Source organism: Leptonotus elevatus, chromosome 2, assembly GCF_054856555.1.
Source record: "Leptonotus elevatus isolate MCC_2025b chromosome 2, RoL_Lele_1.0, whole genome shotgun sequence".
NCBI lineage: Eukaryota > Metazoa > Chordata > Actinopteri > Syngnathiformes > Syngnathidae > Leptonotus > Leptonotus elevatus.
In genome coordinates, this window is record NC_141240.1 from 36,951,784 (window position 1) to 36,964,919 (window position 13,136).

The 13,136-nt window shown below is 38.5% G+C and overlaps 1 protein-coding gene across 2 annotated transcripts in view; it reads right to left on the minus strand.

Moving 5' to 3' along the window:
- cacna2d3a (calcium channel, voltage-dependent, alpha 2/delta subunit 3a) overlaps positions 1-13,136 on the minus strand; it is a 107,371-nt gene that overhangs the window by 53,480 nt on the left and 40,755 nt on the right. For both annotated transcript variants that reach the window (XM_086068362.1, XM_086068363.1), the window contains exons 5-11: positions 12,013-12,175; positions 9,187-9,318; positions 8,048-8,259; positions 7,145-7,219; positions 4,166-4,255; positions 3,627-3,740; positions 970-1,048 (exon numbers count right to left, since the gene is read on the minus strand). In XM_086068362.1, the coding sequence (XP_085924488.1) occupies positions 970-1,048; positions 3,627-3,740; positions 4,166-4,255; positions 7,145-7,219; positions 8,048-8,259; positions 9,187-9,318; positions 12,013-12,175 (865 nt within the window). The remainder of the gene's footprint in view (positions 1-969; positions 1,049-3,626; positions 3,741-4,165; positions 4,256-7,144; positions 7,220-8,047; positions 8,260-9,186; positions 9,319-12,012; positions 12,176-13,136) is intronic.

Sequence of the window (13,136 nt, forward strand, 5' to 3'; positions counted from 1 at the left end):
GACATATTGTGGACCGTAACAGCACCATCTACGGATATAGAACCCTTAATGTTGTAAGGCTGGTCGATGTATAAAATAGTTCTGATGGGTATGCAGTAGCATAAAAAATACTAGGGGTGTCAGGCGATTAACTGTTTTTAATCGTAATTAATTGCATGACTTCAATAGTTAACTCACGACTAATCCCCCCCAAAAAAAATTCAAAATGTACAATAACATATTTTTTTCTAACTTTCATACTTTTGTTCACGTAAAAATGGAATAGAAATATGGTTGCAACCTCTAGTTGTTGATACAGTAATTTCATAATTAAAAAAATAAAATTGAGTTAAAAATTAAAAAGATGTACTGTAAGAAAACGAGTGTGTTATCGATTTGTGTTGAGGTCATTTTCTGCCACTAGATGGCATAATTGCATTTGTAAGACGTTGGTGACAGCTCAGTGCATTTTTCTTTTCATATTAAGAGCTATCTAATCTTTAACATGAAATAAATTGTGAAATTCTGCACAAAATTGTACAATACAATATGACCCCTGCAATCTCCACAAATATATGCATTATTATTAAATTGATTACTGCTAAATTTTGAGGTGGACGTGCCTGCTGCGTTGCGACTGGAATTCCCCCAGTGCAGGCTTTCCAAGTAAGGGGCAGTCATTAATCGCGCAAGAAAATAATTTGTGGTGTTAAATCAACTTTAAATTAACTCAAAATGAATACATTAATTTTGACACGCCTAAAAAATACACATACATAATAATAAATGTTTGGCAGGTAGCACACACTCAAACGTACATGCATACAAGCTCATCCTCATCTTGAAGACCTTCAAAGTTTACACCCACACACCAAAGCCCAATCATTGCAATGGCAGATGTGTTTGTGTATCGCAAAGTAACACGCTGTAAGCGCTCTGAGCAAAAAAAACAACGATTTAATATGGGTGAACAAAGTATGTCGATCGCACCTTTGTTAGCACATGCCATCCATTTGAGATTATCTGCAAAGGCCGACTCTCGGCCAATCAGGTAGGGGAATATGCGGACCTGAGGAAAAAGAGCAGATAGGACCCGTCAGTCATCTTAATCGTATTTCCACAGAGCCCACCACGCCAGCAAGGGGAAGATAATGCAATCAAAACAAAACGGTGGCACGGTGGGTTCATTATGTGGCATGCGAGTGATTAGCAGGACTGTTCTGTTGATTTAGTTACAGATTTTTCCTAATAAATCATAGTTTTAAATATGAATTAATATCATGTTTATGAACCCAAAGGACAAAATTAATCAGTGAGGAATAATGACATAAATTTACATAAACTTCTGTGTCAAGTCATTAGATAACCATCAATACAAAATCAGTCACAACAGGTACAGCCTGTAGATGTGTGTGAGTTTGTGTGTACATACTTTTCCAGATTGGACCAAATGCAAGCCTTTTAGGGGCGCAGCTGTCATAGCACCCAAGCCTATATTTTTCACTGCCTTTCTTCACCCTGACAGCATGTGTCTGCTTACTGTACGTGTGTGGATGGGGCACAGCACGTTTGAATGAGAGTGTGTTTGTTTATCTTATTTTGAATGGCTGCTCTTGAAATAAGTGCACCATACATTTATTAGACTCCTTTGTTTTGTTCTCTTGAGGTTCGCCTCCAAAAATAGATTCATCACTGTTACTATGATGTATCCTATAGACTTGTAGATATTGTCTTACAGCAATAGCAAATAAATGATTAGTTTCAGCTCGGTTCAAAGTCAATATCTTTTTAGTAAAAATATTGTTGCTTCATTGTTAGCTGCTATGTATTTTATCGGATTATATCGTCAATGTGACAACAACATACTATGTCAATATGTTTACAGTTGCTCCATTGAGGCCTATAGATGAGAGAAGTCTGAGAAGTACACTTCACCGGTCATTGACAGGTCAAATTACAGCGACCGCTTATTAAATATGAAAGTGGTTGACTGCAGTGCAAAATGCTGCACAAGTACAAACAAGCAGCTGCAGCATGCAATCTCCAACCCACCTGAATGCACACATGAATACGACGAATACCCTTTCAAATATTTACAACATAAACGCAAAAGTACATTTGTTTACCTGAAGCCTATGGGCGGGATTTCTGAAAAGACTTCATGATTAAGATTTAGATTTGCTGGTGCAAATACTATTAAAAAGTCATTTCCATTCTGATACAAAGCGACTCGGTGTGATCGTGAGACTGAAGTTGACGAAAAGTGACAATAGAAGAGGGAGAGCGTCTCTGTAGAGCGACAGTGACTGAAGACTTCTATTATCAGCAGGGCATTTTATAAATTGAACGATGAGAAGCTTTTCCACTTCTCATTGCTCCTCAGCCTTGAGGCAGCAGTCAGAAGTTGGTGAGGGGGATCACCACCAACACCCGCATGGGAAGAGTTTGAGTGTCGTCATTTCTATCGACGCTTACCTGGTGCCTACACCGTGAAAATGCATCTTTCTTTAGATAGGTTAGGGTTATACATTTAGAGGGCCTCGTTGTAAGCCATGAGTGCACGCATGTAATGGAGGGAAGGCAGAAGGTTAAAAAATAAAAATAAAAAATGAAAGTCCAACTTGACAGCCAGGATCTAAAAATGTGTGGCTGATTTAAGAGAGCCTTGTTGTTGCAGGGTTAGCATCGCAACACTCCGGTGTGATATATTCCAGCCCTAGAGGCTTTGAGTGTATATATTTTTGCAGCTCAAACATGCAGTTATGTGTAGGCATAAGAAACATGCATGAGGACGTAGCATCCATTTTTCCAGATCATAGTAGCGTTTTTTTGATTGATAGTTGAGCAGTGTGTGGTTTCAGTGTATTTAGCACATACACCCACAGCGTCCGAGAGAAGAGAGAATAGATTTCTTTTTCATGATTTTGAAGCCTCATTTTACATACTTGGTGATTATTTTTTAAATCACTAAAAATGAACAGTGTTGTTGACAACACTTGTCTCCGTTGTGTGTCAAATTGAGAAGTTCCAGGTTTCCAGAGTAACTTTTTTTTTTTACTTGGAGCACATTGGTCCCTAACTGAAATTTTAGGGGCACAAGCAGAAAATTTAAGGGCACAGACTAAATCAACTTGCAAATTAAATATTCAAGAATAGTCATTTTTAAAAACATCTGCAAATTTACCACTGGAATGGGCACGGGTACATGAAAAATTGAATCCCACTGTCTCAAATGTTAGGAGCAAAATGCCACCATTTTTTTCCCACATTGCCTTTCTCCTGCAAGCCGGCCTCGCCTTCCTGAATCTTGCATCCTGCATCCTCACCCCGCAAACGTAACACCATTAAGGGGTGGGGGAAGTCTGGAGCCCTGAGATTACATATTTACTTTCACTTTACAGAGACTTTACTTATCAAAAGAAGCACAGTATGTGTACACACACTCATTTCTCAAGCCGCACGGTATCAAGTACAGAGCCAGGTGGGACAACGTGGCTTTGAGCAATATAAAAATGACTATGTACTATATTTAGAACTGTTTAAAATGCAAAACCTATTCATAGTCTGCTGTTGGTGACGTCAATAGAAAATTGCGCTTGCATATAATACTGACAATGATGTGTTGTGTGCGTGTTATAATGCCTCACCTTCCTGTCTGGCCAGTTGAACTTGGCAAAGATGGCATCGTACGTGTCCACTGCTCCATCTGTAACCAACATAATGGCTTGGCTACACTCACTGCCTCTTCCGGTCTCATTGAACTGGGAAGACGGGGAGTGAGTGATAAAGGAAGGTAGAGTTACTCGAGGATACCACAAACAACACACCACAATGCAAACTGATTGAAAATCAACATGCAAAATATAGCGCTGAATATGATTCCCTTCGCGGAAGGCAATGCATCTTTAATCAGCTTTCATCAACTAATCAAACTGAAACGGATATCTGTTATGACAGTATTTTACCGAGATGAAATGATTGCATCCAGTGTGTAACTTCCCTTCTGTATTACTTATTTAACTATTTGCTGAAAATTGAGTATTCTGTAAAGACATGTCCTATTACTTTTGAATAATGATACTTCAGCTTACATGCTTTTGCAGATGGAAAATTAGAGCATCGTAGTGACAATGTTAGAGCATCTAAGTTCATGTGTGAAATGATAATGCATTGGCGTAGCACATACCTCACTGAGAAGATCGAAGGCCTCACTTAAAGCAATATCTAACATTCCGATACCTTGAGCAAACAGCTTGTCAAGGTGCTCCCGGAAATGCTGAAAAACAATTGGGAATGACTGAACTCACGCTATGCATCAAAACAGCTTTGAGCACATTTTACGCAAACTAACTAACCCTTTATAAATAATATTAACAAACTGCAACATTGAAGGACGTGAGTGAAGGGTGGAAGCTGCTGCATTTTTCTTTTAATGTGTTATATTTTTAACTTTTATCATTGATCTTTTAAACTTGCCATTCATTTACTTTAGGCAATAAATGTTTTTATTTACACTATTTATTTTGTACTTTTGCACGTCGTAAGGGCATCCTTAACGATTTTCATTGTAACTTGTGAATAATGACAATAGAGCTATTTGAATTTGAATTCACGCAAACAAACTAACCCTTTAATTATATGCTAATAGAAGTGACGGCCTAAAAAACTTTTTATATTTTTAAGTATTTTCTTTTTTTCATATCTATATATATATATATATATATATATATATTAGAGCTGTCAAACAATTACATTTTTAATCAGATTAATCACATCTTAAAATTTTGATTAATCACAATTAATCGCGTTATTAAAAAGGTGTTTTATCAAAAAAAATTGCCTGCCAAATTTAAAGAGCACCTGTTATGTAATAATTATTTTGACATTTAATGTTATGAGGACGTCTTCCACATATTTTGATCCTCTGCACACGCTAATCCTCCTCTTTTTCTAATCAGTTAATTATTTGCATAATTTAAAAAGAAAAAAAAACACCCGATAGTTTGACACGAACAAATATTCTGAATGTCATACGCAAAACATTTATTAAATGCTTTACTTCAACGCTTTTTTTTTTTAATATCTCAAACACGACCTGTGCTACCTTTAACGTAACCATCTGCTATCACGATATAGGATAATCTGTGGCCAAAATTAATAATGTGATTAATCTGCTTTAATTCACGATTAATATGATAATTTATATATATATATATATATATATATATATATATATATATATATTACTGTCAATAGAAATATAGAATGCTTGTATAGGTTGTTAAAGTCTTGACATACATTCAGATAAATCCAAGTAAAATGAAAAACATTTATTTACAGTCTCCATTTTCAGTTTAGTTGCATCTTGTGGAAAAAGCTCTCTGGTTGGCATTTTTATATGGTGTATGATACACTTTAAAATTGTTCTATTGATCTTTAATTTACCCAACCAAATAGGGAATCCATTTTTACACATTTTCACTTTTTGGCTATCAACATTCTAGCTGCACCGTAACCATCCTCAATTATTATTTCTCTCCACCTTTACTTTCCACTCCCTCGGGTCTTTGGCTCCGCTGGGATGAGAAAAGGTTCTCCACACTCAGCGGGAGGCCGAAGCTGTATTAAGTCCCTATCAGTGTCTGCTTATTTGAGCTTGGGTGTACCCCCCACATGCATCACTAATATGTACAGTAATTGCGTCAAAACAACCTCCAGCGACCTGATCCAACTCGAAATAGCAAAAGGCACAACCTTTCCTTTAGGGTGGGGAAAAAAGGTTAATCAGTTCCAATAAATGGTTGCACCCCAGAGCACAGCAAATATTACCTGCTGCATTTGAGTGTGACAGCGGGAAAGAACTTGTTCTTTAGGTTTGTGAGTTAAGATTCCTACTAATGTCCGAATACAATGGGGCACTCAATACATATCAATACGGCTCTGAGGTAATAATGAACAATCATTGAACAATGTTTAATAAAAGCTTTGTTACATACATTATAATGTTTGCATGAGCCGCTTTTGAGTGACATGACCCTGTAGCCACATTAAAGATGGTAATAACGTCAGTATTAATTTTGATGGATACCAGTGAATTAGATAATGAGAGATTAGATACATAGATTATATAATGCATTTTCATTACATATGTTTTTGAACTCAGGTGGTTGATTAGATTTTTTTTTTATTTACTCTTTTTTAACCATTACATTATTTTTGCCCTGTAATAGATTGGCCACCAGTCCAGGATGTAGCTATTTAATTTCAAGTTGGGATTGTAAAAGATTAAAATTTACTCAACTTGATTTACAATATAGAGCACTGACATTTTTTTGAGTGAAGCACCCCACTGTTGTTTCATTGTTGACAAATATCTGCATTCAATTTCACTTTCCTTCGTTTTCTTTGGTCCTTCCTCGGGTCTCCTGACGGCGGTGTTCGGTTTAGGTGAACGGTATGGGATTTTTTTAATAGGTTTTTGGTGAACTAATGAATACACACACACTCGCATGCACGCACACGCACACATACACATACACACACGCACACACACATACACATACTCACCCACATTAAAAAAAAAGAAGAAAAGAAAAAATATATATATATATATATATCTGCATTAAAATGTTGAAATAGTGCAAAGGGTTTAGCATGACGCAAAAAGGATAAGAAGGTGAAAAGTACAAATAAAAAAGACAGCAGATATGTTTTAAATAGGCTGCTGTATCACAGGAGTGCAAAACAAGCACCAATATTTACTGTCCCCGCTAAAACACTTTAAATAGTTTAACACCAGTTAGTGCGAGGGACAACTAATATTAAGGAGTGAATAAGTACAAATAAAGGATAAAGTTAACAGAGCTGAAACAGGCTGAAACTCACAAGTGCCAATTGGAAGAATTCAATTGAATATGACGCAAACAATATGGACATTTACTGCCTGATTAAAGATAGGGGCAATCTGACACAATAACTGATGAATGCCCAAAGCCACACATGACCAATAAAATCCATGTATGACTAAGATTCAACCAAAAAAAAAACCATTAACTTGATGGGAGTACGGCTTTGATAACACCCCTAATTAGCTTCAGCAAGAATTTTCTTAGAACTGTGTGTCTTTCGACGGATGGAAATAATAGGAGAGTGAAAGAGGGCTCACATCTTTGTTGGCGACGTCAGCCTGGACCAGTGTTCTATTCAGGCATGGCTCCACATAATGCAATTCCTCATTGTACTGAAACAATACAAACGGGATCATTAGGTTATTGTTAGTTTCCCCAAAATGTACAATATACTTGTTTAATTCAGTGGCTGAACAATGCGCAATGTGAGGATGTGCAATGTGCCGCACACGCAGATGATCCACGAACTGGAACGCCTGCTACATAGTGATAATTAAAAACATAAAAGTGCATGAAAGACAAGAGATGTAGGCTAACATTCCCACCCCTCGTCAATTTATTTATGCATAAAGTAGCCTCAAAAGAAACTAATATTATTTTGGAACAAAACAAAAATATATATATTTGGGCTTGGGAAGTTTTTGTGTAATTATATGCGAAATGTAACAATAACAAGTGAAACAATAATAAGGAAACAAGCCAATGAGCCAAATGGATTATTGGGAAACACATTTTCCCTATCATTCTTCAGTTTTCTAAAAGAATAATTTTCTAAATAACACGATTAGGCTATGAAATGATAATGACAACTTTGTTCTGTGGTGAGAATGTGGGCTGGCAATGTGACAGGCTACATTTTGATGTGAAATAGCATCAGACATAGGCGTTTGCGTGGTGACACACACACAGTAACAATGGTTTGGAAGCCGGAGGCGGGATCCAATCAATAACTGTCTTTTTTGTGCTTCAAATCTTCATTTAGCAGGCTGCTAATTGGCTGAGAGCATGACAAGGGAGAAAGCTGATTTGTTCCAGAATTTGGCCTTATCTTAGCAAGAGTGGAGCCAGGCTCGGCTCGCGCGTCTCTATCTGAATCTGAAACCAAGTGAGTTTCAAAGTAATGCAAAATTATTCTTTTTGCAGCAGCTGTGTGAACTTACAGCAATGATGTTGAAGAAGTCATCATCTCCAAGAGTGTCCAGAATGGAAGAGACGGTTTGCCTCGCGATGGTGAGTCTGAGACCTTTCATGCTTCCGCTGACATCAACAAGAATCAGCACATCCTTTGGCGAGGTAGCAGCTTGGATGTACCACTTCCTGTTACGGCAGTCAAAAGCAATGACCCCGTGTTCATCTGGCTTCCATTTAATCCCTTGGATAGTGGAAATAAATCAATTACATTAATTGTATGTGTGACAACAGCTCTGACATGTTGCTATTTTGAACTTTCTCGTAGGTTCTTGGTCCTGGATGGAGATTCTACAGCACAAAATAAACTGAAAACATTTTTGTGTTGTTGTCCTGCTTAGTCTAAAAAGCATAGACAATCAAATACAGTGGTACCTCGGAGTTTGAACACAATTCGTTCCTGTGAAGTGTTCAAAGTCCGAATTGTTCAACCTCCGAAAAAAAATTTCCCATAGGAATTAATGTAAATGCAATGAATCTGTTCCCAAGCTCCAAAAACAGAAAATTCCTATTTTAATTTATATTTATGTAAAAAACATGTACACCCTGTGCAGCTAAGGGGGGTCCTTGTGCAGTATTTACGGAAGTAGTCACAGTAGCACTGTATGTTTTTCTTTTCTGCCACTGGAACTGGAACTTTATTTGGGCACATGTTGAAGAAAATTGTCGTGGAAAAATCAAAATGCACTTACTCCGGGAGTATTCAGTTGCTCTGACTGGAAATGAGCAGAGCTTCGTCTCCACTATCGCAACGTGAGCATTCGGCATCACTCGGCTTCACTCGGCTACCCGATCAAGGTACGTTCAGCTTTGCATGGTTTGCTTTAGTGTTCAAACTCCGAGAATGAGGTCAAACGCCGAGGCATTTTTTACTCAGATGATTTGGTCGAAGTCCGATTTGTACAAGTTCCGAGACGTTCGAACTCCGAGGTTCCACAGTATTAATTGAAATAATAGCTACTTAATTATACTACTTCTCTTCATGTTCATGCTGCTTTCCTGATGGACTCCAGTATCATTAACCATTAACGACATTTTGGGAAGATGGAGACAAAACACACAGAAAAACATACAGCAAAAAAGACAACAAAACAAACAAACCCACACTTACCTGGGTACTGTCTGAAAAAGCCTTTGGCGCTGCCAAAATACTGCCATATGAGTGACGGGTCTCTCTCAAAGTTATCCACAAAAACTTTGTTCAAGGCTTCTGACCAGTACACTCCATTCACAATGGCAGAGTCTGCTCATTCATGGCGGGAGTGGGAGAGGGGATGGGGGAGAGGTAGAAAAAAAAAAGTACAATTTCAGTAATAAAAAAATTAATATAAACAAAAAGAATCAACAGTTTTCGTTTGCGTAGCTTTTCTGTGGCGCTAACCGGCAAAATCGAGCAAACAGACAGCATCTAATCCACAAAGCACGCGCTGATGGTGAAATTCATTACTAACTGCACTGTCAAGCAGATTGTGTCTCGGTGCGCCGGTGTTAGTGGAATACTTACCCTCTATGCAAATGAGCCTCATTGATAAATAACATATAATTCAGTAACACCGGCGCTCACTGCCACACGCACCAGATAGAAAGCTGGTGTAAAGTTGGCGCTATTAGTGGAAGCCTGTTTCTTGTCGCCGTCAAATTTTGAACATGTTCCAAATTTCTATGTGAGCAAAAAAAAAAAACGTCGAGCTGAAAAATTATTTGCAAGGATCTGCCGAAAGTCTTTGCAACGTTTTGCAGTCTTGAACGAAACCAGACAAAATACCGATACTCACTAAATGCACACACTTGCGCAAGCCTGCACCATTCAGTGAGTACGTTTCCATGCAGTCAGTAACCCTTGTAAAACTCGAATATTGCCAATATTGGGGTTTTGAAAGGCCATGTAAACACGTGTAACACAAGAAGCAGAGTTAACAAAAAACAAAAACGCGGGGTGATTGAATTAACCCATTAAGGCCGGGAACGCATTACCGCGTTTCTATCTTTATGCCGGCCTGTTGTGTCAGATCAGCATACCTCGACAGATCAGCATACCTGTATAGTAAACTCTATATATAGCCTCACCCTAACACCTAACCTGTTCTTACTGAAATAAATGACGCAATTGACAACGGCGCGGGAGGACTTTGAATCAATGTAACCAGTCGACAGTGACATACTGTTAAGAAATATGTTTGTAGACAATGAGGATGTTGAAAATTTCGATGGCTTTGTAACGGAATGGACGACGAATAATTACCACTCGATTCCCCAAGGTTATTACAACTGCGCTCCAGTGTTGAAGGTAAATATACCCGCAGATGCTACAAAGTTGTTCATTTAATAAAAATAATAATACATTGAAGGTTTATAATAATAAACTTAGGTTTGTGTGAGCACCACATGTGTAAGCTATGAAATGTTTTGGGAATTATGTTTCTAACTGCTTCAGGAGCTGAGATATCAATTATTTAGTAGGTATTGACAATATTGTTGAATTTCCAGGAAAACTTCAGGTTTTCGGAGGTGATTCTAACGTCACACAGAGGTTTTAGAAGCATGTTTTGGCAGGCGCTATAGGCCTTAATGGGTTAACAAAGGTGAACATACAGCACATTCAATAAATAAATCATACACAAAAGCCCAACATAAAGAAAAAAATAAGTGTGGATGGAGAGGCGGGCAAAAAGCAACCCAGACATGTGATATGGAGACAGAAAAGCAGATAAGACGTTCCTCATCATCTCCAATGCCGGCGCCATTGTTGTGCTGTCATCACTCATGCCAATAAGCCGTGAATGAATTAGTCTTTTGGAAGCAAGCCTGATATGCGACACCAACCCACCTCCGATATTTGGATGTGAACCATTTGCACAACAATACCGCCACATTTTGCGGTTTGAGTTTCTTTAACAATTCACAAAATTAATCTGCACAATGCAGAGTCTCACTCATTTCTATATACAATACATACACAACAGTGGACACTTACAAATGTATAATACAACATTTTGTATCATTTTCAGTTTATATTGTTTGCCATGTTATATTGAAGCTCATTGACTTTCTAGTTTGCTTTCTGTCCCTGCAACATGATGAGGAGTCCATAACCAAAAGTGGTCTGGGTCTTGAAAACACGCAACCCCGACTTCAAAGAACAAGTGCTTGAATGAAAACGTTCTAAGAATCCTTCTTTGCTCTTATCCAAGCCTCTTAGTGCTTTTTTTTTTTTTTTGCAGACGGGCGAGTTGTTGCCCACCAAACAAGCTCCCTGCAGTCGCAGCAAATACATCCGAGTTCTCACTAGCAGTGAACAAAGCCCGAGGATTTAAAAACTCTCCAAGCTCTTTCCCTCTCTCATTCTATTCATTTGCCAGGGAATCAAATCAAGATTACGGCTTCCTCTCCTTCCATTAGCCTGCCAGTGTCACTCATAAAATTTTCATTCACTTCCATTCCATTTCATTCAATCTTCTTCTGTCACTCTCATTTGATTTTCCCCCCCTCCCATCACCTAGCAATAATTAAACTGTTTCTTGGACCTTCCATCATCTTAACCTACTTTCTTCCCTTTTACCCCCCCAAGATAATTCTGCCTCGAGTAGCTGACTTAAGCCCTCGCGACATGTAGTCTGTCCACTAAGCACCGTTCAAAGGCCTGACTTCATTGGTATGACTGTGTGAACCATGAATTAGACGAGTGTTTGACTTTTTGACAATTAATTAATGTGACTGAAATAATCGAAAGCGTTACATTCCATAAATGCAAATGCCAAAACAGTGTGCAGAAAGCAAACTTCATAATTTTCCTATATGAATTATTCAATATTCAATTATTGCCACTGAAGCAGAAACACACAATCCACTTTTTCTCATGTTGAAAATATAAAGCAAATATGTGTCTGCATCACAGTTTGCAGCTCATTATGGGAAAAAAACGAGGTCGTGAACATACCCTTGTTGTACATGTTAGTGGGCACCTGGACCACACTGAGGCTCAGGTTGACTGACAAGTTGTTAAAGTGGTCATTCGGTTGTAGGACGAACTCTCCTCCCAGCTCTACATTGTTCCCCGCCTCATCCACTTCATTGATCAGCACTGCATTGAAGTATTCATACTGGGGACGAGAGAGAGACAAAAGGTGGCGTGCGATCAGGAATTTGCACACAAGTAAATACATTTCAAACCTGCAAACATTGCACAGGATGTATCGGTCATGGAAATGCTGAGTCGGAGAGGATTATGGCTGCTGATGTAACCTGAATGTCTGAATCATCATAGACATGCATGATATCAGTGTGATAAAAATGCTGAGCCGGCAATTCTCCCCACTTGCCTGCACACTCCTTTCCTATCATCATGCTGCATGCGGTGGCCTGGCTTTGCTGTATTTTTAGTGCTGCACATACTGGAAAGACTATTAATAAATGATGGCGCTAGATAAATATAGCACACATGGCTCCCTGCAGCCCCGGAGCTGAGATACCACCCGTGGCTGTGGCCGGAGGGGAGAACATAACACGCAGATTAGAACGCTTAGGAGAGTGGGAAAAGATTTCACAATAAAATAAAACATCAAAACGCTAATATGTCCAATACGCCCTGGGCAGCACAGAGAAATAGTGGTTACCGTGCCTGCCCTCACAGTCTAAAGATTCTGGGTTTAAATCTCAGCTCGGGCCCTCTTGTGTGAACTTTGCATATTCCCAAAAATATCATATTCTCAAAATTGTCCTTAGCTGTGAACGTGATTGTGAATGATTGCTTGAAAATACTGTATGTGCCACGAGATTAGCTTTGCGACCAGTCGAAGGAGTTTCCTGCCTCTCACCCAAAGTCAGATGATTTTGCAACACTTATGAGGACAAGCTGTAAAGAAATTGACGAGATGATTTTGGCCCAGACATTGGCAAGCTCGTAACTAATATTGAACATGTGCTTCAGATGAGCCACCACTTATTTTGTTCTATTATGAAAGAAACTAATTATTGCTTGACTGTTCTAAAAAGTTAGCTGCGTTCAAATCAGGGGACAAGTGTTCTAATTTCTCCTTTCAATCCATTTTAGTTTTACTTCCC